The 27,888-nt window shown below is 40.1% G+C and overlaps 2 protein-coding genes across 3 annotated transcripts in view; one reads left to right on the top strand and one right to left on the bottom strand.

The window, feature by feature from the left end:
• nme7 (NME/NM23 family member 7) overlaps window positions 1–10,247 on the bottom strand; it is a 154,941-nt gene extending 144,694 nt beyond the window's left edge. The window contains exon 1 of the mRNA XM_073045481.1: window positions 10,152–10,247. Coding sequence (XP_072901582.1) covers window positions 10,152–10,154 — 3 coding nt within the window. The 5' untranslated portion in view covers window positions 10,155–10,247. The remainder of the gene's footprint in view (window positions 1–10,151) is intronic.
• A 175-nt stretch (window positions 10,248–10,422) lies between these two features.
• blzf1 (basic leucine zipper nuclear factor 1) lies at window positions 10,423–27,645 on the top strand. Of its 2 annotated transcripts, XM_073045478.1 has the most exons (8): window positions 10,464–10,491; window positions 11,308–11,367; window positions 11,577–11,651; window positions 13,100–13,512; window positions 13,753–13,952; window positions 21,037–21,165; window positions 21,896–22,115; window positions 26,963–27,645. In XM_073045478.1, the coding sequence occupies exons 3-8, from the start codon at window positions 11,621–11,623 to the stop codon at window positions 27,146–27,148; spliced, it is 1,179 nt and encodes a 392-aa protein (XP_072901579.1). In that variant the 5' UTR covers window positions 10,464–10,491; window positions 11,308–11,367; window positions 11,577–11,620; the 3' UTR covers window positions 27,149–27,645. The 2 variants fall into 2 exon arrangements, with proteins under 2 accessions (XP_072901578.1, XP_072901579.1); XM_073045477.1 differs by lacking the exon at window positions 11,308–11,367 and having other exon boundaries at window positions 10,423–10,491.
• Window positions 27,646–27,888: the final 243 nt, after the last annotated feature.

The raw sequence follows: 27,888 nt of genomic DNA, 5'->3' as shown, positions 1-27,888 counted from the left end.
CAACTTTTTAATTCCTGACTTTGTATGTAGGCTTAATAACATCTTTCTCCAGAACCATTCCACTTTCTGTTCTGGTGCTCTGGTTCCCATCGCCCTCCTCCCACCCCACGCAACATTCGTAAACCTTCTCCTTATGATATTAGTCCCCGTCCAGTTCAGCATTCTGACAGGTTGCATCACTGTCTGGTATGGAGGGGCTACTGCACAGGGCCAGAAGAATCTGCAGCAGGTTGTAAATCTAGGCACTAGCCTACAAAGTACCCAGGACATCTGTAGGGAGCAGTGGCTCAGAAAAGCAGAGTCCTTTATTAAAGAACTCCAGCACCCAGGGCATGCCCTTTTCTCACTATTACCATCAGGTAGGAGATACAGAAGCCTGAACAGAAGTCAGCAGGTAAGGATGGGACAGGTCACTTCGGATATTCAAATCACCAACACTGGCGCCCCCCAGGGGTGTGTCCTCTCTCCACTGCTGTTCTCCCTCTACACCAATGACTGCACCTCCTCCAACCCCTATGTGAAGCTTTTGAAGTTTGCAGATGACACTACCGTCATCGGACTCATCCAGAATAGTGATGAGTCTGCATATCGACAGCAGGTGGACCAACTGGCGCTCTGGTGCAGTCGGAACAATCTGGAGCTGAACACGCTCAAGACAAAGGAGATGATAGTGGATTTCAGGAGACATCCCCCTGCTATGTCTCCCCTCACAGTCCTCAGCAGCCCTGTGTCCACCGTGGAGAACTTCAGGTTCCTGGGAACCACCATCTCTCAGGATCTGAAGTGGGAGCAGAACATCAGCTCATCCTGAAGAAGGCCCAGCAGCGGATGTATTTCCTGCGGCTCTTGAGGAAATACGGTCTGCCTCAGGAATTGCTGCTGCAGTTCTACACTGCAGTCATTGAGTCTGTCCTGTGCACCTCCATCATTGTGTGGTTTGGAGCCACCACCAAGCAGGATAGAACCAGACTACAGCGCACAGTGAGGACTGCCGAGCGCATCATTGGAGCCTCCCTGCCCTCTATTGTGGACTTGTACTCTTCCAGGTTGAAGAAGAGGGCAGGGAACATCATTAAGGACTCCTCCCATCCTGCGCACGGACTGTTTGATCTGCTTCCGTCTGGTAGGCGCTTCAGATCCCTCCAGACTAAGACTAATAGGCATTGGAGAAGTTTTTTCCCTACTGCGGTCACTTTGCTGAACAGTTAACTGCCGGTTAACTATCGGCTAACTATTACTTGGATTGCACTACCTGTATGTATAATCTATATTTTCATTTATATTTATCATTATTATTGTTATGAGCAGAGAGACAACATCTGCCGGAAGTAAATTCCTTGTATGTGCATAGGTACTTGGCGATTAAAGTCTGATTCTGATTCTGATTCTGAAGGCACACACTCAGTAATTCAGGAACAGCTTTTCCCCCCCTCTGCCATCCGATTCCTAAATGGACATTAACGCTTTGGACACTACCTCACTTTTTAAAAAATGTACAGTATTTCTGTTTTTACACATTCTTTTAAATCTATACAATATACACAATTGATTTACTTGTTTATTTATTATTATGTTTTATATTTTTTCTCTCCCTCTGCTAGATTATGTATTGCATTGAACTGCTGCTGCTAAGTTAACAAATTTCACGTCACATGCCGGTGATAATAAACCTGATTCTGATTCTGTACAGGTCCCACCTTCTTTAGAAAGAATCATTCAATTCAAGGCTGTGTCCTCTGGTCCTAGACTCTCCCATTATTTGAAACATCCTCACTACATTCAGTCTATCTAGGCCTTCCACTGTGTTTCAATGAGATTTCCCCTGCCTCCCCCCCCCCCCCAACCACCAAATTCTTCAAATGTCCAGCGAGTTCAGGCCCAGAGTCATCAAATATCCTCATACATTAACTGTTTCATTCCTAGGATCATTCTTGCAAACCTCCTTTCGACTTTAATGTCAGCGCATCCTTTCTTAGATAAGAAACCTAGAAATCTACAGCACATTACAGGCCCTTCGACCCAATGTTGTGCCGACAATGTAACCTACCCTAGAAACTGCCTAGAATTTCCCTACCGCATAGCTCTCTCTGTTCCTAAGCTCCATCTGTCTATCTAAGAGTCTCTTAATAGACCCTTTTGTATCTGCTTCTACCACCTTTGCTGGCAGAGCATTCCACACACCCACCACTCTCTGTGTGAAAAACTTACCTCTAACATTCCCCTCAAACCTACTTTCAAACACCTTAAAACTATGCCCTCATGTTAGCCATTTCAGCCCTGTGAAAAGGCCTTTGGCTATCCAAATGATCAATGCCTCTCATCAATTTATATACTATCAGGTCACCTCTCATCCTCCGTCACTCCAAAGAGAAAAGGTCAAGTTCACTCAACCTATTCTCATGAGGCACGCTCTTCAATCCAGGCAATATCCTTGTAAATCTCATCTGCACTCTCACATCCTTCCTGCAAAGAGGTGACCAGAGCTGAACACATTACTCCAAGTGGGGTCTAACATAGCTGTAACATTACCTCATGGTTCTTGAACTCAGTCTCACTGCTGATGAAAGCCAACACACTACACGCCTTCTTAACAAAACTGTCAATCTGCACAGCAGCTTTGAGTGACGTATGGACATGGACTCCAAGATCTCTCTGATTCTCCACACTGCCAAGAGCCTCACCATTTATATTATATTCTGTCTTCAAATTTGACCTACCAAAATGAACCACTTCACACTTATTTGGGTTGAACTCCATCTGCCACTAAAACTGCTCACAATCTCCAAAGGTGGTCTGTCCAATACCTTATAAAGTCTCGGCATTAAATTCTTGCTTTTATATTCTTGTCTTCTCAAAATGAATGTTAACATTGCATTTTTCTTCCTTGCTACCAAGTCAACCTGTAGGTTAACCTTAAGGAAATCCTATACTCCCAAGTGCCTTTACGCATCGATTTTTGAAGATCCCCCCCACCGTTTACAAAATAGTCTACAACTTTATTCCTTCTACCAAAGTGCATGACCGTACATTCTCTTGCCTAGTCTCCTGATCTGTCTATGACCTTCTGCAGACTTCCCGTTTCCTTAAAACTACCTGCCACCAGAACAAATGGGATCTCTCAGTGGCCACCCATTTTAATTCCACCTCCCATTCTGATATATCCATCCATGGCCTCCTCCACTGTCAGGATAAGGCCACACTTAGGTTGGAAGAACAGCACTTTGTATTCCGTTTTGGTAGCCTCCAACCTAATGGCACGAACATCCATTTCTCAAACTTCCAATAATTCCACCCCCAACCGCCCTTCCCTCCATTTCCCTCTCTCACCTCATCTCCTTGCCCGCCAATCACCCTCCTCTGGTGCTTCATCCCCCCTTTTCTTTCTTCCGTGGACTTCTGTCTCTTTCACCAATCAACTTCCCAGCTCTTTACTTCATCCCTCCCCCTCCAGGTTTCACCTATCACCTGGTGGTTCTCTCTCCCCTCCCCCCACCTTTTAAATCTACTCCTCAGCTTTTTTTCTCCAGTCCTGCCGAAGGGTTTCAGCCCAAAACACCAACTGTACTTTTTTTAAACCATAGATGCTGACTGGCTTGTTGAGTTCCTCCAGTGCTGCTCAGATTTCCAGCATCTGCAGATTTTCTCTTGTTTCTGACTTTGGCCTATTTTATCATGTGCCTCAAAGTACCCTGAAAACTCATCCTTATTAATGGACTCTAACATCTTTCCAACCTCTGAAATGAAGCTAACTGGCCTACAATTTCCTGTCTTTTTCCAGTCCTCTGGAACCATTCTAGGACCTATTGATTCTTGAAGGGTCACTTCTAATGCTTCTACAATCTCTTTAGCTACCTCTTTCGGAACCCTGATGTACAGACTTTCTCTGGTTCGGGTGACTTGTCTACCTTCACAGCTCTTAGCTTTTCAAGCACCTTCTCCTTAGTAATAGTGACTACACTCACTTCTGCTCCCTGTCACTCTTGAATTTTGACCTTGGGAAAAAGATACTGACTGTCAGCTCTGTCTATACCTCTTACAATTTTATGAACTTCTGTTTAATCATTTTTGTAATGTAGTATGCTGCTGTGCAGCTGATTTTCATGCCATTTACACCCTGTGTATGTATGCCCATGACAATAAACTTGAATTTTGGAGAGGTTTCACTCGTGCCCACGGGAGTTTAATAGAATATGTCATTGAGACATACAGTATTCTAAGGGATTTAGTCAAGTCAAGTTTATTGTCATTTTGACCATAGATTGCTGGTACAATACACAGTAAAAACAAAACAACATTCCTCCAGGACCCTGGTGCTACATGAAATAACACAAAAGTACACTAGACTATGTGAGACAGCACAAGGCTATACTAGACTACGTAAAACAACATAAAAACTGCACTAGACTACAGACCTGCACAGGACTACATAAAGTGCACAAAACAGTGCAGGGCAGTACAATAATTAATAAACAAGACAATAGACATAATAGAGGACAAATTACAATATAACAATAAATGAGGTAGATGTCAGTCTAGACTCTGAGTACAGATGGCCCTCCTTATCTGCGAGTTCCGCATGCACGGATTCAACCAACCATGGATCAGGAAAACCCGGAAGTTCTCTCTTCAGCACTCATTTGAGCATGTACAGACTATTTTTTAATTGTCATTATTCCCTAAACAATACAGTATAACAACTATTTACATAGCATTTACATTGTATTAGGTATTATAAGTAATCTAGAAATGACTTAAAAGTACAGGCAGTCCCCGGGTTATGAATGAGTTCCGTTCCTGAGTCCATCTTTAAGTCGGATTTGAAGTCAGTCCAGGTACATCCGATATTATTTACTGTCAGTTAGTCAAATGATTTTCTTAGTATATAGTACATATTTTACATTGCTATACATATAAACACTTAAGAAACATACGTATTTCAATAATTAAACCACTGCGTTGCTTAGTAATAATTGTAGCTTTCATCGGGGCAGGGCCTTTCACACGCTCCATTAAAATTGTTCTGATTGTTGTCCGACTGTAACCTAACGCTTTTCCAATGACCAATGGCGTTTCACCTCTTTCCGATCGCCTTATTACTTCCACCTTACATTCAATCGTGGTCATGATTATTTTCGTGAACAGAAACACTGCGGATTCAGAGCTGCACCGCCAAATCCTAACGTCCACCGCACTGAGACATATTAAATAAAGTCCAGGGTTCCGCTGGGTCCTAAAGACCACCGCACTGAGACAGGTTAAATGAGGGACTTGAGCATCCGCGTTTTTTGGTATCCATGGGGGGGGGGGGGTCTCAGAACCAATCCCCCGTGGATAAGGAGAGCCGACTGTATTGAGGAGTCTGATGGCTTGGGGCAAGAAACTGTTGCATAGTCTGGTCATAAGAGCCCGAATGCTTGGGTACCTTTTGCCAGATGGCAGGAGGGAGAAGAGTTTGTATGAGGGGTGTGTGGGGTCCTTCACAAAGTTGTTAGCTTTGCGGGTGCAGCATGTAGTGTAAATGTCTGTGATGGCGGGAAGAGAGATCCCGATGATCTTCTCAGCTGACCTCACTAAACACTGCAGGGTCTTGCGATCCGAGATGGTGCAATTCCCGAACCAGGCAGTGATGCAGCTGCTCAGGATGCTCTCGATACATCCTCTGTAGAATGTTACGGGGGTTGATTTGAAGAAGACTTTTCGCTTGTGGGAAAATTTAAAAGAAGTCATTTTTTAAAATCTAAAGCAAGTTTTTGGAATTCTTTCTCACAAAGGATGTTGGAAAAAGAAACTTTGAATTTTTTAAGGTAAGAGTTACGTGGATTCTTCATAAGCTGGGTGGTGAAAGATTACCTGTAATAGGAAATCAGATAAAACATGATAAGAATTCAACTTCTGATAACATGGATGCAAAATTGAAAAGGGTGATGAATTCAGGTGGGTGGTGTGGTGGAGGTATATTTTTACCAATGGAGATGCTTCTTCCCTCCACTAGCTTGCAGGACACCCTTGAGCAAGGTGTAGCACCTGCTTAGCCCCCACCACCCCCAAACAGGGTCACGTGAAGTGTTAGGAGCAGGTTGTAGATGGTCATATGAATAGTTGGTGCATATTACAAGTCCTGGCTATGCGACCACTGACACCATGCAGACGATCTCTGAAGAGTATTGAGAATAGCTAGGGTCACCCGTCATGTAAAGACACTGCCCAGAAGGCAGCGGCAAACTACTTCAGTAGAAAAATTTGCGGAGAACAATCATGGTCATGCAAAGACCATAATCATCCATGTCATATGACATGGCACATAATGAACAAATGATGAATACAGGACTGAAGGTGTTATATTTGAATCCATGTAGCACACAGAATGAGGCAGATGATTTTACAGTGCAGTTAGAAATTGGCAGGTATGAAGTCTTGGGCATCACTGAGTCGTGGCTGAAAGAAGATCACAGTCTGGAGCTTAAAATCCAAAGACACTCATTGTGTTGAAAGGACAGACAGGTAGGCAGAGTGGTGAGTGGGGTTGCTGTGTGGTTAAAAAAAAATGAAATTGCATCCTTAGAAAGGGGCGACATAGACTGAGATGATGTAGGATCCTTGTGTGTAGAGTTAAGAAACTGCAAGGGTAAAGGCACTGATCCTGTCAAACTGGACCATCTGGCACAATACTAAATACGTGTCAGAAAATTCTTACATCCCAAGTAATGCAGTCAAAAGTATTTATATCAACCCTACCCCCAAGTTTTCAGATTTTCTTTAAAAATTCACCAAAATAGTCTACTCAATTTTACTTTCACTACTCTACTTACTCATCGTTCTGCATGATAGAATACATTTTCGATGAACTCCGAGTTGCAAGACAAGTTATACAATCTAATCTTTCAATATCAAAATAAAACAGAACAGCACATCCCCATGTCATGAACAGGTTCCATTTTTATGGATGTTCATTGGTTAATTTTGTCCATAAATCAGTAAATATACAAAATCACAATGTGGTAACCATATCTCCACAGTATTGTGATGAATGTACTGATAAAGGTCAACCAACCTTTAGTCTTTCCCTGTCTAGTTACAGTGACACAGAATTAAAATAACCCATGTTACAGAATCAGAATCAGGTTTACTATCATCGGCATGTGCCGCGAAATTTGTTAACTGCAGCAGCAGTTCAATGCAATACATAATATAGAAGAAAAAAATAATAAATAAAATAAAAAATGATAAGTAAATCAATTACAGTATACAAATATTAAATAGATTTTTAAATGTGCAAAAACAGAAATACTGTATATCAAAAAAAAAGTGAGGTAGTGTCCAAATCTTCAATGTCCATTTAAGAATCGGATGGCAGTGGGGAAGAAGCTGTTCCTGAATCACTGAGTGTGTGCCTTCAGGCTTCTGTACCTCCTACCTGATGGTAACAATGAGAAAAGAGCATGCCAGTGCTGGGGGTCCTTGATAATGGACGCTGCCTTTCTGAGACACCGCTCCCTGAAGATGTCCTGGGTACTTTGTAGGCTAGTACCCAAGATGGAGCTGACTAGATTTACAATCTTTCACCTTTTATTGGCTTTCCTCTATCATGCCCTCTTTAAGTCTAGAGAAAATAAGTCAGACGTTGGATACATCCTGTAATTTTGAAGAAATCTGGTGACTTTTTATTCAATATTTTCATATGATCTGATTTTTGTACTGATTCTCTTCCAGCTATTTTTTCAGAACCTTGGATTTGATCAGAGTCTCTCTTCTCTTGGTTTTTCTCTCAGGATGGATTGCCCAGTCCTTTTTTTTCTGTTTAGAATAGTGTTTTTTTTTCTTTTTTCTTTTATATAAAAATTTCTAACAGTCCTACTTTTCCTCATAAATTGACAAGAGGATACATTCTATATCAAATTTATACTTTGTAGATCAACACTATGTGTGATTCTGATAATGTTTATTTTACCTTCTGTATGTACTGCTACTGACATATATACCAGAGATATTCTCCTCCTGTTTGTATAGACACTTTTTAAAAATCAATAAAAAGATTGGAAAAAAAAATTTACAACCTTCTGCAGCTTCTTTCGGTCCTGTGCAGTAGACCCCCCCATACCAGACAGTGATGCAGCCCGTCAGAATGCTCTCCACAGTACATTTATAGAAGTTTTTGAGTGTATTTGTTGACATGCCAAATCTCTTCAAACTCCTAATGAAGTACAGCTGCTCTCTTGTCTACTCTATAACTACATCGATATGTTGGGACCTGGTTAGATCCTCAGAGATCTTGAAACTTCTCACTCTCTCCACCTCTGATCCCTCTATGAGGATTGATTGAGTTCCTTCGTCCTAACCTCCTTACAGTCCACAATCTGCTCTTTTGCCTTACTGACCGTTGAGTGCCAGGTTGTTGCTGCGGCACCACTCCACTAGTTGGCATATCTCACTCCTTCCTGTACACCCTCTCGTCACCACCTGAGATTCTACCAATAATGGTTGTATTGTCAGGAAATTTATAGATTGTATTTGAGCTATGCCTAATCACATTGTCATGTGTATATAGAGAGAAGAGCAGTGTGCTAAGCACATACCCCTGAGGTGTGCCACTGTTGATCATCAGCAAGAAGGATATGTTATCACTAATCCGCACAGATTGCGGTCTTCTGGTTAGGAAGTCAAGAATCCAATTGCAGAGGGAGGTACAGAGGTCCAGGTTCTGCAACTTCTCAATCAGGATTGTGGGAATGATGGTATTAAATGCTGAGCTATAGTCAATGAACAGCATCCTGACGTAGGTGTTTGTGTTGCCCAGGTGGTCTAAAGCTGTGTGAGGAGCCATTGAGATTGCGTCTGCCATTGACCTTTTGTGCCGATAGGCAAATTGCAATGGGTCCGGGTCCTTGCTGAGGCAGGAGTTCAGTCTAGTCATGACCAACCTCTCAAAACATTTCATCACTGTAGATGTGAGTGCTACCATGCAACAGTCGATAAGGCAGCTCACATTTTTCTTCTTAGGCACTGGTATAATTGCTGCCTTTTTGAAGCAAGTGGGAACTTCCTCCCGTAGCAGTGAGAAGCTGAAAGTGTCCTTGAATATTCCTGCTAGTTGTAGCAATATTGTTACAAAATTATCAATAGAAGTGATTGCTTGTCAGTTTCTAAAATAACTCTCTTAAATGGCTTCTTACTTAAGAGTAGACAAGGAATGATAAAGTTACCATGGATGAAGAGATTGGAAATCTCAACAGAAAGGGCTACAGTTAGCTGCTCTGATAAAAAATGATACCCACTTCCCCACAGATACTGGCTCACCTGCTACTTCCAGCATCTTCTGTTTTTATTTGAAGTTTAAAATGGCATTGGACCCCATTGTGCAAAGAGGGAAAATTTTAATTTACAAGTGGCAAAATTAAAAGTCAATAAGAAAGAATTTTTTTTTAAAAAACACCAAGTTGTAGAGATTTATAAATTCTGAAAGTGAATGGAATCGAACCATTAATAATAATGATAAGAAAACTGTAAACATAACCTAGGAAAACCAAAGGACTACTCAATGGGAAACATCAGAAATGTTAAATCAAGCAAATGATTTCAACAACGATCCAGCAAAGAGACGATAGACCAAATGTGTGTTCTACAATCACGTAGTGTTTCAAATCTGTAAACGTCATAACAGGAGTTGGAAACTGGCGGGGATAATGCACAAAATGGTTAAACCCGCTCTAAAGTTGCCATGTTAAAAATCTGCAAGACTCGACCGCTAAAAGACCGCCGCTTACACAATGCAACGTTTATGTTATCTGTACTAAAATCACCATTTGCCAAAGTAGTGACACAAAATAAACAGAGAACAAACAATTTCTGCATGAAAGGTTCCGTACACTATTTAGACAGAAAGCATTTGATGTCGATTGGATCTAAGGTACCCATTACAAATTCCCGCGGCACTTCCAAACGAGAAGACCAACACTAAATGAAGCAGAGAGGGGAGGGAGACGAGGAACGAGAACACACTCCCTCCCTACTGCTGCACATGAAAGTAAACCAGAGCCCAGCTTGAGGCCAGAGTTACCCCTTACATCACGAGACGTGCCAACTTTGGCCAGTTACTGAGACACTATAATTCACCAGGCATGCAAACAAACAAGGTCTAGTTGTTGCATCCTCACCATGATCACTGAGCACTCCTCACTCCAAGCCCCTCTACCATCCACCTTCGTCTCCGCCACTTCCTCCTCGCGCTCCTAATCCCTCCAATTTTTCGCGTCTCCTCCCGTCCCTTAGCAACGGGTTGATTCGAATACATTATTTTATTCAAGTGGAAAAAATGCTTTGCTATCATTTTATTTTGTTATTTCAAATTGTTCCGAAAGTTATATCATAATTTAGACCTTTATAAATTAAATTTTAGAATTGGATGTGGAGAGGTCATAGGTTACCTTGCGTGTCACCGGAAGTTCTTCCTGTTACTGCCGGCGGGTGGCGGAGTCCACGCAGCTGTCACTTCAGGTATGTAAGGACTTAACCGGAAAGGCTTTTGTTATAAAGTCTTTTTGAAATAAAAATATTAGTTTTCTGTACGTAATACAGTGTGAAGTATTCCTGTCTGCATTTAATTATAAATTCGACCCAAGGCGTCTGTGATTTCGCTTCTCCAAAAGGGCAAACCAACCCCAGAATTTATAAACATCATGAGTGAGTTGTGGGAAGTCAGACCAGATTTCCATTTAAACCTACTGAGTTTTTAAAATCTTACTTTATAAAATATATACGTAATTTTAGAGCCAGTCAGTGCGTTGTGTAGCTATAGCTGAACCTGCCAGCTCTGTACAGTAACTATTGGTGAGAAAGGCCAAGAGTTCATTGATCTTCGCTATTTCTCTTGTTATCTATGACATTTATTGATCTATCTGGATGGTCCTCTAAGTGCTTTTGGGTCTCCATTTCCAGGTTATCAATGTTTCAGGTGATTGGCCATTGACTCTGCTTTAACTCTTACACAATCTATTAATAATCCTGTGTAATCTTAATATTTCCATATATATTCAGGAATACATTAATACACTTGTAGAACAGGAAAATTATTAAAAAGTGAAGTTTGTGTATAGAAGTGAGAATAATTCACTTTATCAGGAAAGAAAGGTTATCTGGAAAGCAGGGAGACATAGCATATACAGTGGCATGCAGAAGTTTGGACACCCCGGTCAACATTTCTATTACTGTGAATAGTTAAGTGAGTAGAAGATGAACTGATTTCCAAAAGGCATAAAGTTAAAGATGACACATTTCTTTAATATTTTAAGCAAGATTACTTTTTATTTCCAGTTTTCTGTTATATAAGATATATGTAACAGAGCTATCGATCCTTTTAAAGATGAACATTTGGTGAGTATTTCTTCCTTAGTTTTCTAACCAGAATTTTGTACCTTGAATTTCTCTGCATTAATTTTTATTGTCCATCTGGTATATACAATAGTTCTATTTATTTCTTGCTTTGTAGTTGCAGTACATTTGGATTATATACAATGATTTACTAAATAATTTGGTTTGTGCTGATCTGGCAGTGTGGTAATTAATTCTCATTCTTTTCCCAGATGAAAAGTTATGACAAATTAAAATCCAATACAGTTTTGAAAATATGACAACAGATGTCAAAATGGAGAATAAAGGTATTTTAATAATTACTTGATTTTGATTTTTTTTCCAAATCTGCTTAGTTCACTTATTTGTGTAAGACGTGTAGCACTGAATTAGGCCTGAAATATTTATATATTTAGTCCACGGTATCCATATTTTCATCTCCTAGTCTTCATTTATTTTGTATTAGAAGCTCAGTCTACTTTTTAATATAGTTTACGTTATAACATGATATGTAATCTTGTGGAGCAAAGCTTCTTTTAAATGTAGTGATAAACTGAATCAGAACTGTTTCACACAAGATAGGATAAGAATATTCAGAAAGCCATGATTTCTGTTTCAAACAGTCTTGTGCCATGTGTTTGCTTTGGCGCAGTACTTACTGAGTCAGAAGGCTATGGACTAAGATTTTCATCAGACCATAATTAAAGTTCAAGAAAATCAAACAAATCTTGTCACCTCTGTTTATTGAATCTGTTGCCTCAGTTGCTAACCTCAGAAGTAACTAAGCTTTGCTTTTTAATTTAAAAAAAATCTCCATTGATATTAGAAGAAGAATAGCCCTTAACTCAGCTGTGGAGTTATTGGGGCACCATCATGACGGTGTTTCCGTAGCAAGCTATTCTTGTTTTTGCAAGGCCAAGTTGCTAGTTTGACGCTCAACCCCACTTGGATTCGAACTCGGGAACCTTCGCTCCGGAGTCCGGCGCTGATATTATTGCGCCACCAAGTGAGATATTGATATTAGAGGCCTGATGTACATCCATTTCTTTCTTATGAAGTAAGACTTGCATTGTGATTCCAATCTACCATAAATCTGGTTTAAGCATAATAGTTGTTTAAAACTAGTGTTTCAAAAAATACCCTTGATTTTTCAGATAGAAAAAGGTGAAAAGCACACCATTATATTCATCATTGCACATACATAAAGAACAACTGTTTATTCATCAAAACTAAATCAATAAAATACTTCTGAGGTGCAGTATCTTGTAGGACATAGAAATTTTGTTTAGCTGGGCCTTATGATTCAGATGCAGAAGATACTGAATTACTATTATTATTACTAATGCAGTAATCAATCTTATTTAGTAGTGAATATGTGTGGTATAGAAGCCATCTTCTAGTTATTGCAAAACTGAAGCAAACAAGAAAAGTATGGTCTGGGTAACAAGCCATCTGAAAAACCCATAGAGATTGGCCTAGTTAAACAATAAGTTTATAATTATCCAGGAAAAAGGTAAATATAGGGATATAGCCATGGGCTTTGTGTATATATAGATATATTTGTACCAGTGAAGAATGTTACTGGGTCATGGTTTTAAAGCAGTAGTTCAAATCTAATGCTTATAATTTGGTGCTTACATTGAATATTGCCACAGTTTACAGACGATTATGTTCAAATAATGATACTTTATTACCACTTTTTAATATATTCATTTTATATGCAACAATATTAAAGTTCCTTCACTTAATATTTTAGTTCCAATTGTACGATCCATCCGTGGACCTGGAGATGGAATGGAAACAGAGGAACCAGCCAAACCAATGGAAAATACATCAGGAATAAATAGAAAAGATCATCATCCTTTACGAACTAAGCCTGGTATTCTTCAGCTTGGGAAAATTCAACCAAGCCAAGCAATTGAAGTAGAAGCCATGAGGATTCTGGTCCCCAAAGCTGCTGTAATTCATGATCTTCCTGCAAAGAGCCTAAAGCTAACTGATTCTGCAGGTTCCTATAAAGGTGAATTGTCAAATCAATTAGAAAATACAATTGAACTCAAGAGAGAGGTGACTGAACTTAAAGTTGCCATTGAAAAATCTCAATATTCAGAAAGAAAACTCCTTCAGGATAAGGAAGGGCTTGCTAATCAAATCCGAGTTCAGATTGAGGTGAGATAACACAACTTTTATATTCTCTAGGTTTAGATTTGTATGAATCTTCCAAGCTTGTCAATTTTCTCTGAGCAGAAAATTGAAGCAAATTGTTAGAAGTACACAGAAAGTCCTGTGTTATAGGGGTTGGAGTCTGGGGGAAACAACAGGTTGATTGAAATCAATGTTATCAACCCTGGAGGATGATGAGTACATAAAATCTTTGCAGTTGTTCTCTGTATTTTTTTTCTATTCTAGGTGAATCGTGAGCTGAAAAAATTGCTTGTGGCATCCGTTGGCGATGATCTTCAGTATCATTTTGAGCGCATGGCTCGTGAAAAAAATCAGCTAATCCTGGAGAATGAAGCTCTGAGTCAGAACCTGGCTCAGCTTTCTGAGCAGCTGGAGAGGATGACCATACAGTGCGATGTGTGGCGCAGCAAGTTTCTGGCCAGCAGGTTACCAGCCTACATTTCTTTCTAACATTGTCTAAGATCAGCAATGTAGTTTTATCTCCACATTTTCTAATTCCTCTTGCCACTTCCACCTCTGTGCTTAGAAATTCATTTCTGATTAGTAACATTGAAGATGCTATGCAGTTCCAACTGCATCATTTACTTCCAAATCTTGGTTGTGTTGGTGTAGCAACTGATTCAGAATCAGAATCAGGATCAGGTTTATTATCACTGGCATGTGACATGAAATTTGTTAACTTAGCAGCAGCAGTTCAATGCCATACATACTATAGCAGAGAGAGGAAAATAATAATAATAATAAATAAAATAAAATATAATAAATAAACAGGTAAATCAATTACGTATATTGAGTAGATTTTAAAAAAGTGCAAAAACAGACATACCGTATATTTGAAAAAAAGTGAGGTAGCGTCCAAAGATTCAGTGTCCATTTAGGAATCGGATGGCAGAGGGGAAGAAGCTGTTCCTGAATTGCTGAGTGGTGCCTTCAGGCTTCTGTATCTCCTACCTGATGGTAACAATGAGAAAAGGGCATGCCCTGGGTGCTGGGGGTCCTTGATAATGGACACTGCCTTTCTGAAATACCGCTCCCTGAAGATGTCCTGGGTACTTTGTAGGCTAGTACCCAAGATGGAGCGGACCAGATTTACAACCTTCTGCAGCTTCTTTCGGTTCTGTGCAGTAGCCCCTCCATACCAGCCTGTCAGAATGCTGTCCAAGGTACAACTATAGCAGTTTTTGAGTGTATTTGTTGACATGCCAAATCTCTTCAAACTCCTAATAAAGTATAGCTGCTGTCTTGCATTCTTTAAAACTACATCAATATGTTGGGACCAAGTTAGATCCTCAGTGATCTTGACACCCAGGAACTTGAAGCTGCTCACTCTCTCCACTTCCGATTCCTCTATGAGGATTGGTATGTATTCCTTCATCTTACCCTTCCTGAAGTCCACAATCAGCTCTTATTATTCACAAGCAGTTAACTTATTATTCAAAGGAAATTCCTGTATTTAAACTGTTAATTTATTTTACATCATAAAGGAGTCCTTGAACTACCTTTCACTGGCCTTACAGAGGAATTCAAGTGTTCTAAGGTGTGTCTACAAAGACTCTCATGACAAGACCATCAGTAACACTGCATGGACCTTATCAACTGGGTGTAAATAGACCCCAGCTGATGCGGTGCAGCAAGCAACGGCAGCCCTTAGGCATAGAGACATTGTGGGGCAAGTCCAACAGGGCAAGGTGGCTTTGGTCTGGCAGCAAGTGGATCCACCTGGCACAAGGCCACAATTCCAGAGCGAAGGAAGATGATTGTCGAGGAAGTACGGCGACAAGAAGAGTCAGTCAGAAGTGTAAAGGCTGTGTCTTGTGGTCTTATCAACAAAGATTACAGGGAGAAGGCTGGGGAGTGGAGCCGAGGAGGGGGATAAAAGGATCAGCCATGATTGAATGATTCGGTGGGCCAAATGGCCTCATTCTGCTCTTATGTCTTATAGTCTCCCTGGCTAAGCAGGGGCAGTGGATTCAGTGGGAAAGTATTGAGGAGGAATATCAGCTGGAAGGACATATAAGAGATGAAAGTAAACAGACTTAGCTTTCTCATCAGAGCTACATATGATGAGCTTCCCTCACAAAAAAAACTTCCACCAGTGATTTGGTGAGGACCCAACTTGTGCCCTATGCCCAATTCCAGCAACCCTCAAGTATATCCTTGCAAGCTACTAAACCAGCCTCACGCATGGCGTCACAACAAGGTCTTGAAGATTCTGGCAGCTGCAATTGACACAGAGGATAGCAACCAACCCCTTGCCCCTTAGAATGACTGACGCTTTGACACCAGCAGCCTTCGTCTGGAAGGGAGCAAAAAGATCAACTAATCTCCCTCCCGAGCCAGAAGCAGGACAGATGAACATAGCCCATGACTAGAGAACACTGGTGGATGTCAATAAACAACTTACCTTTCCACCAGAAATTTCTACCACCAACCTCTGGCCAGACTTGGTTTTCTAGTCTAATTCATTACAGATCGTCTACATCGTGGAACTCGCAGTTCTGTGGGAGGATTCAGTGAGTGCAAGAGGCTAAGGTATGCAGATCTAGCAGCTGAAGTTCAGTGACGGCTGGAAAAGCAAAGTTTGTCCTTTGGAAGTGGGTTGTAGGGGAGTTACAGCCACGCCCACCATCAAGTTGCTGAAGGAGCTAGGGATCCATCATCAAACTCTGCGGCAAACCATCAGAGTCACATCAGAGGTAACAGAAAGAAGCAGTCACTAGCTTTGGATCAAGCAAGAATACCTTTCCTGGGCTCCCAGATAGCATCAGTAAGTGGGAAGACACAACGGGGGGGAGTGACTTTAGGATGCCAAAAAGTCATCGTGGAGCCCTCTGGAGATGTAGTGGGCTAATCAATGAGCCCACTACATCTCCAGGAAGGAGGGTGCCCAATTGAAAACCCCTGCATGTCAACCCTATGCCACTCCCAACATCAAGGCAGTCTCAAGCAAGTGCTCACGACCCATTGGTATGAGGGATATTAACAACTTATCCTGTGCTTTTTAATATTTAATATTTAGTGTGCATAAAAAGTACAACAAATATCTGCTTGTGTTCAGGTAAATCATTCACAATAGTTACAAAGACTTCTGGCAAGGGAAGAAAAATGGGTGATTAAGCAAATAGTGGGAAATGCATTTCATATAATTTACTGCTGTGACTGTTTCCATATTTTATATTGACCGTTCAGCTACGTGAATCAAAAACAGATTTGTATTTGGTTTAAAATTGGTTGCAGTAGTCAGTCCTGAAATGGACTGCCGTTACAAGTAAGCATTAATAAATTGTGCTCATAAATTGAAAATGAAATTGAACGTAGATGTATTTGTGCTATTAGATTTTAGTGAGGAGAAATAAGGAGACCACGTATTGCTTGGAACTGAATCTCAGAGTGGGACCAAAACAAAGGCAAATCCGACACTGCCGTTTATTTCTAGAGAAATTGAACTGAGGAAAGTCAGGTTATTAAAACACAATTGGAACACTTGTTACAATTTTATTAAGGGATATAAAATTTGTCAGGTTTATTATCACTCTCATGTAAATTTTGTTCTTTAGCAGCAGCAGTACATTTTAAAGACATAAAATTACTATAAATTAGCAAATAAATAGTACAAAATTAGTACAAAACAGCGCACCCTAATGCCTTCACCATTATTTTGGGAGATTTTAACAAGGCCAGTCTGAAAAAATCACTAAGCAATTACCATCAACAGATAACTTGGAGTACCAGAGGAAACAACACACTGGACCATTGCTACACCACCAACAAGAATGTCTACCATGCTAGTCCACGCCCTCACTTCAGGAAGTCTGATCACCTAGCTGTACTTCTCCCTGACTATAGGCAGAGACTAAAGACTGCAGCACCAGTAGTGAGGACCAAGAAGGTTTGGATAAGGGAAGCACCAGAGCACCTACAGGACTGCTTTGAATTGGAGGACTGCACAGTATTCAGGGATTCATCTCTGAATCCGGATGAGTATGCTGCAGTTGTTACCAACTTCATTAAAACCTGTGTGGATGAGTGTGTGCCTACAAAGACTTACTGTACATTCCCAAACCAAAAGCTGTGGATGAACCAGGAGGTACGTCGTCTGCTGAAGGCTAGATCTGTGGCATTCAAGTCTGGCAACCCAGGTCTGTACCAGAAAACCAGGCATGATTTGCAGAGGGCTATTTCAAGGCAAAGGGACAATTTCGAACGAGGTTGAAGGCGATATCAGATGCACGGCAACTCTGGCAGGGACTGCAAGACATTACTTCCTACAAAGCGAAACCCAATAGTATGAATGGCAGTGATGCTTCACTACCAGATGAACTCAATGCCTTCTATGCCCACTTTGAAAGGGAGAACACAGCTACAGCTGTGAAGATCCCTGCTGCACCTGATGACCCTGTGATCTCTGTCTCAGAGGCCAATGTTAAACTGTCTTTAAAGAGAGTGAACCCTCACAAGGTGGAAGGTCCTGATGGAGAACCTGGTAAGGCTCTGAAAACCTGTGCCAACCAACTAGCAGGAATATTCAAGGGCATTTTCAATCTCTCACTGCTATGGGCAGAAGTTGGCACTTGCTTCAAAAAGGCAACAATTACACCAGTGCCTAAGAAGAATAATGTGGGCTCCCTTAAATGACTATCACCCAGTAGCATTCACATCAACAGTGAGGAAATGCTTTTAGAGGTTGGTTATAACTAGACTGAACTGCCTCAGCAAGGACCTGGACCCATTGCAATTTTCCTATCATCACAATAGGTCAACGGCAGATATAATCTCCATGGCTCTTCACACGGCTTTAGGCTGCCTAGTCAACACAAACACCTACGTCAGGATGCTGTTCATCGACTATAGCTCAACATTTAATACCATAATTCACACAATCCTGATTGAGAAGTTGCAGAACCTGGGCCTCAGTACCTCCCTCTGCAATTGGATCCTCGACTTCCTAACCGGAAGACCACAATCTGTGTGGATAGATGATAACATATCCTCTTCACTGACTATCAACACTGGCGCACCTCAAGTTTGTGTTCTTAGCCCACTGCTCTACTCCCTGTATACACATGACTGTGTGGCTAGACATAGCTCAAATACCAATTACAAATTTGCTGACGATACAACCATTGTTGGTAGAATCTCAGGTGGTGACAAGAGGACATACAGGAGGGAGATATGCTAACTAGTGGAATGGTGCTGCAGCAACAACCTGGCACTCAACGTCAGTAAGATGAAAGAGCTGATTGTGGACTTCAGGAAGGGTAAGACAAAGGAATACATATCAATTGTCATAGACGGATCAGCAGTGGAGAGAGTGAGCAGCTTCAAGTTCCTGGGTGTCAAGATCTCTGAGGATCTAACCTGGTCCCAACACATTGATTATAGTCATAAAGAAGGCAAGACAGCGACTATATTAGGAGTTTGAAGCGATTTGGTATGTCAACAAATACACTCAAAAACTTATATAGTTGTACCGGGGAAAACATTCTGACAGGCTGCATCACTGTCTGGTATGGAGGGGCTACTGTACAGGACCAAAAGAAGTTGCAGAAGGTTGTAAATCTAGTCAGCTCCATCTTGGGCACTAGCCTACAAAGTACCCAGGATATCTTCAAGGAGTGGTGTCTCAGAAAGCAGCGTCCATTACTAAGCACCGCCAGCACCCAGGGCATGCCCTTTTCTCACTGTTACAATCAGGTAGGAGATACAGAAGCCTGAAGACACAAACTCAGCGATTCAGGAACAGCTATGTCCCCTCTGCCATCCGATTCCTGAATGAACTTTGAAGCTTTGGTCACTACCTCACTTTTTTAATATACAGTATTTTTGGTTTTGCACATTTTTAATAATCTTCAATATACATAATTGATTTACTTGTTTATTATTGTTTTATTTATCAGTTTTTTTTTTCTCTCTCTGCTAGATTATGTATTGCGTTGAACTGCTGCTGCTAAGTTAACAAATTTCATGTCCCATGCCGGTGATAATAAACCTGATTCTGATTCTGAATAATGAGATAATGTTCATGGAATATTCAGAAATCTGATAGCAGAGTAAAAGAAGCATTTTCTGATTTCTGAAGCATTGGATGTTGGCCTTCAGGCTCCTATACCACCTCCCTGATAGTAGTACTGAGTAGAGGCCATATCCTGCATAGTGAGGGTCCTTAATGATGGATGGCTCTTGATGACGTCTTTGGAAAGTTGTGCCCATAATGGAGCTGGTTGAGTGTACAACCTTCGGAAGCCTCTTGCAGTCCTGTGCATTGGAGTTTCCGTACCTGGCTATGAATACAAATTTCTATCAAAATGTTCAGTGAAATGTTCTCGAATGTACATCTATAGATATTTGCAAGAGTCTTTGGTGATGTACCAAATCTCCACAAACTTCTAATGAAAGAGAACCTTTGGCATGCTTTCTTTGTGATTGCATCATCATTTTGGATACATGTTGGCAGAAAAGATCTAAAAGTTCAATATCAGAACTGTGGGAATATATTTAAGGTAAGAATGAACAGGCCAAGAATGTTTCTAGTATGTCCATAAGACCATAAGATACAGGAACAGAAGTAGGCCATTCGGCCCATCAAGTCTGCTCTGCCATTCAATCATGAGCTGATCCAATTCTTCCAGTCATCCTCACTCCCCTGGCTAATCAAGAACCTATCTATCTCTGCCTTAAATGCACCCAATGACTTGGCCTCCACAGTCACTCGTGGCAACAAATTCCACAGATTTACCACCCTCTGATTAAAGTAATTTCTCTGCATCTCTGTTTTAAATGTCAGGAACCTCTTCCTAATTCATGGAATTCTACAGGGTGAAAACGTTCAGGTCTCATTTCTTTTGAACAAAGAAGGCTGAGGGGTCACCAAACAGAAGAATTAGAGAGTGTATTTTCACCATTGGGAAGGAGCAGAAGTAAAACCAATAACATAAAATAAATATAAACAAGTTAAATGGGAATTCAGAATAAGTTTCCTTCATTAAGAGTACATGGAATATTGAAACAAATAATATAGATGCATTTAAGTTGAAGTTGATAAATGCTACCACCATTTAGTGATGAATGATGAGAGGTTCAAGTAGTGTGTAATTATCAACTTGGACTAACTGGGGCACATGGCTTATTTCTATACAGTATCTTCTGGGTGTAAGAATATTGTAATAATTCAACCACATGTAACAGAAACTTGGCATTTTCTAATGGTTAAATAATTTGTGCACAGTATTTTAAAATACTTGAAGTAAGTAAAACTAGGAATATTTTTCAATTGCTGATTAAATTGTATTCCTTAATATTTTGACAAGCAATTCTATGTTTTCAAGAAATTGCATTCATTTTTATTGTCAAAAAATGTTTATTCATGTTAAAAAATTGTTCATTTTCATAACATTTGATACAAAGTTTGCCCTTGTTCTTATTTCTTAAATATTTATTAGTTTTTACAATTTGAGTTAATATATTATAATTTTATGAATAAAATGTTATTTTGATCGTCTTCCCACTCAGAGTAATGGCTGATGAGCTGTCCCATTCCAGGACATCATTACAGCGTCAAATTAGAGAAACTCAAAGTGCTATTCAGGATCTACTCATGGAGCGTGAACAATTTCGTCAGGATATGGTTGACTCCCATAGGTACGCTTTTATCCTGGAGCATCAGATCACACTTTATTAATTGATCAATAATCTCTGAACTCTTAAGCTGTCAACAATTACATGTAAGTCCAACATTCAGAGGGAAGCAATTGACTTAAACCAACTAAGAAATTATCACTGAGTGATACCCTAATATTGATAGGTACTTACCGGTAAATCACAGGAGTACCTCCTATTTTATGATTGATTAACAGTTGTTTCGATCAGGGTTTCCCAACCTGGGGTCCATGGACCCCTTGATCAATGTTATTGATCCATGGCATATAAAAGGTTGGGAACCCCTGGTTTCGATTGAGTACCATGGCTCCCTTTATTCTGATCTTATTTTAACAGCTGTATCTCAGTTATTATTGTTTTGCCCAGTATGCATTTTCCAAGCACTTGTAATGTTTGTTGTAGAAATGATTCCAAGTTATTAAAATAAACATTTGGTTCTAGTTTAGCAGTGTGCCAGATCATTGAAGATTGATGTGGTTGATTATAGTTATGACAACTGTAGATAGATAGATAGATACTTTATTCATCCCCATGGGGAAATTCAACTTTGTAATCTTTGGGAATTTTTGTGACCCAAGAAGTTCAGTTCTAAGATACATTTTTTTTGTACCAGCAATTCTGATTCACTAAGTATTGATCACTTATATAAAAATTGCAGTTACTTAAAGTGTTCAAATTATATAGGTTAATCCATTTTTATTATCCTTCTCAGATTCCTCGAGGAGCTCTTGGTATCACTACAGTGGGGCCGGCAACAAACCTACTACCCTAGTGCCCAACCATTCACAACAGCAGAACTTGCATCTGCCAATCATAAGTTAGCTGAGGCTGTAAGTTGTCATCTTCTTGGAAAACTAAGTATTAGTGATTCATCAAAGACCAACCAGCAAATTGAATTCTGCAGCACACCTGCTGAAAAAATGGCTGAAAAGGTATAGTGCATGAGAAAGTTGAGATGTGGTGTCTCTTTAAACATAACTGTACATGGCAAAACATTGATTTTAACATATTACTTGGTAACCAAATTGAATCAAAGCCTAAGCATCCAAAGCCTGCCCCAAATTATCATAACCCTAAACCACATCTTTCTCTAGTTTATCATTAATTTTCCTTTATGGCCTCTCCAAACTCCAACTTCACAGAAAATGCCTCTCAAGTCTCAAAACAAGTTGTTCTTTTTTCAGGTGCTGAAATATCCAAATGTCATGTCCCAAAACACCATTCCTTACAAATCTAACATCACCATCTCCATTTTATAAAAATCTACCCAATCCTTGCAATCTCCTTCGAATCTCTAATCTTCTTAAAATCTCTTGTCATCTCCCTGTCCTCCTTTATAGAAATTCAATTTTACATTTCTCCACTTGGGTTTTTTCCATATCTTATTATTGAAAAGACTGTGATGGAAGTCATGAATTTCATAAAAATCATAAGCTTCTGCTAATGTACAATTATTTTTTCATTTCCTTACTGCAGCATTTGGCGTAGATATGTGGGCCTCACATATACTGTACAGTGGTTTGTGAGGGCTCTGTCAAATGGGCCCCAGTGCTGTGATCTCAGGATCAGGATGGGGCAATGGTCTCCAGCCTGATCTTTTTTGAGGTACATACCGGTAGTTAAATGTGCTAAGGTTGACCCAGACTGATTATATTGTTTAGATCCAAGGTTCGGATTTCAAATACAAAAACAATCTGCCTTCTAATATTTCTGTTCCTGAGTCCATCTTTAAGTCGGATTTGTACAGAAGTTGGAACAAGTACATCGGTATTATTTAGCGTCAGTTAAACGTTTGTCTTAGTATATAGTATATATTTTACCTTTCTATGCATATAAAACACTTAAGAAACGTATGTATTCCAATAATTAAACCACTGCGTTGCTTAGTAATAACTGTAGCTTTCATCAGGGCAGGGGCTTTCAAATGCTCCATTATTCTTACTTTATCCGTTATCCTTTAAAATTGTTCCGATCGTTGACTGACTGTAGCCTAACGCTTTTCCAATGACCGATGGCATTTCACCTCTTTCCAAACGCTTTATTATTTCCACTTTATTTTCAATTGCAATCGCTTCCCGTCAATGGAACAGAAACACTGCGGGCGGCAGCTCCTGAGCTTTGCTGGCTCCCGAGGTCCGCCTGGTCCTAAGGACCACCGCATTGAGACAGGCTAAATGGGACAGTGGCGGCTGTGCTGAGTTTGGGTGTTTGATCATCCACAATATTCTGCGTGGGAATTTAAACTGGAGGTGGCAGTGTTTTTTTTTTATCAACCCAGCATGATGTCTCTGGATCGACATCAACCCGGCATGGGAACAGTCGATCACTGGATTGAACTTGGGAAACTCCATTCTCCAGCCCGGCGCTGATCTCACTGCGCCACCAGCCGACCGGAACCCGGGGGGGGGTGGGGGGGGGTGCAGGTGGGGTCAGGGTGAATCTTACTAAGAAAGATTTCAGCCAAATACAAAGTTAAACACCCAACACAGTGTCAACGGCAACAACTTAAAATGGCAGACGGCGTTCTCCTTCCTCGGTTCATAAGTACGAGTTGTCCGTAAGTCGGACGTTATAACTCAGGGACTTCCTGTACAGTAGCAGTTTGTACTCATCTCTCATTTGCCTGGTAGCCTGCATGTTTATCCAGAATCATTCCTCTTTAGAAATGTTTATTAAAATTTAATTGTTTCTCCTCGACCATCCCATCTAAATTAATTGAATAAATGAGTTTGCTCCAAATTTGTAATCAACATGCAACAATCTTACCTGTCCACTTAGCAGATTCATTTCCATTATTAAGGACGTAATTAATGCTTGTTCACTGGTCTTAATCATCCTCTGCTACCTAGCCAGTTTTTTGTTTAAAGTGGTATAGACCTTGGATTAAACCATTAAATACTAATATGAAGCTCATAACTTTGGTAAATTCCAAAAGTCTCAGGGATAATTATCTAAAAGTTATGTCTATGAACAATTAGACAGCATAGAAATAACTTCACAAGTATTCTGGGTATGTGTGACAGGACTGCCTTGTCCTAAATTCTTATTTGTCCTCTCTTCTTGTTGCTCAAAACATCATTAACAGGATTATGTTGAGTTTTCTGGTATTTTTACTAAAAAAGAATTGCATGAGTACCATGATCACCAAAGCAAAAGGGCACACGTATTTGCCATGAAAATATGATTTTTTTTCTGTTACTTTGAAGAGCATGATTACATCATGGAAAGACTCTGCTTTATACTTGCACATAAACAGAAGAAAATACACCAACTAAATGTTAGCTTAATATTAACCAAATTTGGCACTAATTTAGAAATACGTGAGGTAATATTACAGCTGATGAAGGGTCTCATCCGGAAATGTCGACTGCTTATTGCCCTCCATAGATGTTCCCTGGCTTACTGAGTTCCTCCCACATTTTGTGTGTATTGCTCAAGATTTCCAGCATCTGCAGAATCGATGGCCCTACAGCCAAACTTTTTGCCCAGACTTTACTTCCATTTGATTTATGATGGAAACAGTGTCCATCTGGTTCTGTTATTCCATCTACCATCGTTTTCTTTAAACAAAAGATAAATATAACCTATTAAAGATCTACAAGTGCTTTAAGCATTTCAGTGAGTGCATAATTAACAAAGTATAATGCAAATTTTGTAACTGTGAACCTGTAATAAATAGCTCAAAAGAACAATAGATTTAAAAACTAAACTAAATTTCTACTTCTACTTCCACCTCTACTCATTCAGTCCAGATGCAGGGTCTCAACCTGATACGTTGATTGTCCATTCCCCACCACGGATGCTGTCTGACTGGCAGGCAGAAGTTTATTTTTTGCACTGAATTCCTATTTAATTGTAGATTAATAATCTTCTCTGCAAATATATGAAGATGGTTTGTACCTTAGCCAGTTGTTGTAAACTCCAGTTACTGAAATTGATGGAACAATTTAAGCCTTCAAACAAAGAAATAGGTAAGTAAACAAGTGAAAAGGATGTTGATCAGGGTGAGGTCGAAATAGAGCAGGCCCATGTGCTGGACAATGTGGAGATTACAGAAGAAGTAGTGCTGGATCTTCTTAAAAACATTAAGATTGATAAATCCCCAGGACTGGATATGATACACCCCAGGTTGTTGTGGGAATTGAGAAAAGAGATTGCTGGAACATTAGCTATGATCTTTGAATCCTCTTTGGCTAGGGGAAGTGCCGGAGGACTGGAGAATGGCAAATGTAGTTTGCTTGTTTAAAGAAAGTAATAGGGAGAAACCTGGGAACTATAGACCGGTGAGTCTTACGTCGGTGGTCTGCAAACTACTGGAAAAGATTCTTAAGGATAGGATCTACGAGCATTTGGAGAAGTACAGTCTACTCATGGACAGTCAACATGGCTTTATGAAGGGAAGATCATGCCTCACAAGCCTGATTGAGTTTTTTGAAGTGGTAACAAAAGAAATTGATGAGGGTAGGGCAGTGGATTTGGTCTACATGGACTTTAGCAAAGCATTTGACAAGGTCCCTCACGAGAGGCTCATCCAGAAAGTCATGAGGCATGGGATAAGTGGAACCTTGGCTGTTTGGATAAAAAATTGGCTTAAAGGAAGAAAGCAGAGGGTAGTTGTGGAAGGAAAGTATTCTGTCTGGAGGTCAGTGACTAGTGGAGTGATGCTGGAATCTGTCCTGGGACCCCTGCTATTTGTGATTTTTATAAATGACCTGGATGTAGAGGCAGAAGGAGGGTAAGTTTGCGGATGACACGAAGATTGGAGGAGTTGTGGATGGAGCTGCAGGTTGTCGAAGGTTACAAGAGGATATAGACAGGCTGCAGAGTTGGGTAGAAAAATGGCAGATGGAGTTCAATCCGGATAAGTGTGAGGTGATGTATTTTGGAAGGACAAACCAGAAGACTGAGTACAGGATTAATGGTCAGTTACTTAAGAGTGTGGATGAACAAAGGGACCTTGGGGTTCAAATGCATACATCCCTCAAGGTCGCTGCACAGGTTGATAGGGTGGTTAAGAAAACCTATGGGATGCTAGGCTTCATTAGCAGGGGGATTGAGTTCAAGAGTAGAGAGGTCATGTTGCAACTCTATAAATCTCTGGTGAGACCACACTTTTGTGTTCAGTTCTGGTCACCTCATTATAGGAAGGATGTGGAAGCTATGGAGAGGGTGCAGAGGAGATTTACCAGGATGTTGCCTGGTTTGGAGAACAAGTCATATGAAGCAAGGTTAGCAGAGCTGGGACTTTTTTCTTTCGAGCGTAGAAGAATGAGAGGGGACGATAGAGGTCTACAAGATAATGAGAGGCATAGATAGGGTGAATAGTCAGTACCTGTTTCCCAGGGCACCAATAGCAAACACCAGAGGGCATATGTACAAAATCAAGGGAGGGAAGTTTAGGGGAGACATCAGGGGTAAGTTTTTTTACACAGAGAGTTGTGAATGCCTGGAATGACTTGCCAGGGATGGTGGTGGAGGCTAAAACATTAGGGGTATTTAAAGCCTCTTGGACAGGCACATGGATGAAAGAAAAACGGAGGGTTATGGGGTAGTGTGGGTTTAGTACTTTTTTTAAAAGGATTATATGGGTCAGCACAACATGGAGGGCTGAAGGGCCTGTACTGTGCTATAATGTTCTATGGTTAAACAAATCAGTATGTCTTCTCTGTGCAGGCCCCAATGATTGGGATAAAGAATAGGTTTCTGGAGCAATATTGACTGAATTAATTTAAGACATTAGTCGACTTCACATTATAAAATGCTGCTTTTCTATTTGTAGGTTTTAAAGATGTCGGATCCTACACTATGTGGTAAAGGAACAGCAGAGATACAATTCTGTGATACATCTCCAGCCTCATTTCTCCCTAATAAAAAGAGCATTGGACGATTTCATCCATACACCAGATATGAAAATATCACATTTAATTGTTGTAACCATTGCACAGGAGAATTGATAGTCCTGTGAAATAGCTTTTTTAATGAAAATATTGTATTGTTAGCAAATGCTCCCCCTTCAATTTCTTGTCAACTACTTAAGTACTTTGAAGCTATCAAACATATATATTTGTATGCTTCTTTACAAATAATTATTTGCATATTGAAATCATGTTTACATTCACTTTAAGAAATACTAAGTATTCTTCCCTGTTGGTGTTTTTCTCCATATTGCCAGAACCTTTATCTTGAGGATCATTTAATTATAATGAAAATTATAATGTATTTATTTTTAATGTCTGTTTGTGTATCTTCAAAAGAATGAAAGTACACACAGTATTTATCTGCACATGTTCCTGATACAAATGTAGCAGAGATTTCCATAATTCACATCTAGGAAACTGTTTTACTTAAAGTCCAATTAAATCAGTGCATTTTCTATGAATTTGCTTATGATTGAAGAAAGTCTCTGTTTTTGTAGTGAAATGTGTGAATATTTCTGATAAATTCTTGCAATCTGCTTTATAATTTTTGTCCATCTGGTCTTTTTCATGAAGGGTGCTGTTTCATTTTTGGAATCTACAAACAACAAACATTTATGCCCCAGTGGGTAATGCTGTAAGCAAAGGTTGATAACTTGAGCCTTTGCAGATTTGTTATTACAGTACAAAGAGAAGACTTGTTTTTGTGCATTGGGACATGCATTACTTCACCACAAAGAGTATGGCATGGTATAAAAACTTAATTGCAATCAGCAGAAAGAGCAAAACA

Source organism: Hemitrygon akajei, chromosome 5 (genome assembly GCF_048418815.1).
Source record: "Hemitrygon akajei chromosome 5, sHemAka1.3, whole genome shotgun sequence".
Classification (NCBI taxonomy): Eukaryota; Metazoa; Chordata; class Chondrichthyes; order Myliobatiformes; family Dasyatidae; genus Hemitrygon; species Hemitrygon akajei.
The sequence above is the reverse complement of the archived record's forward strand: the minus strand, read 5'-3'. Positions and strand labels throughout refer to the sequence as shown.

Excerpts from the sequence above, each read along its gene's own strand:
- blzf1 (XM_073045477.1), top strand. The coding sequence starts at position 11,621 with ATGACAACAGATGTCAAAATGGAGAATAAAG. Across the intron at positions 11,652-13,099 it reads TGTCAAAATGGAGAATAAAG|TTCCAATTGTACGATCCATC; the intron begins GTATTTTAATAA and ends TTAATATTTTAG. Across the intron at positions 13,513-13,752 it reads AAATCCGAGTTCAGATTGAG|GTGAATCGTGAGCTGAAAAA; the intron begins GTGAGATAACAC and ends TTTCTATTCTAG.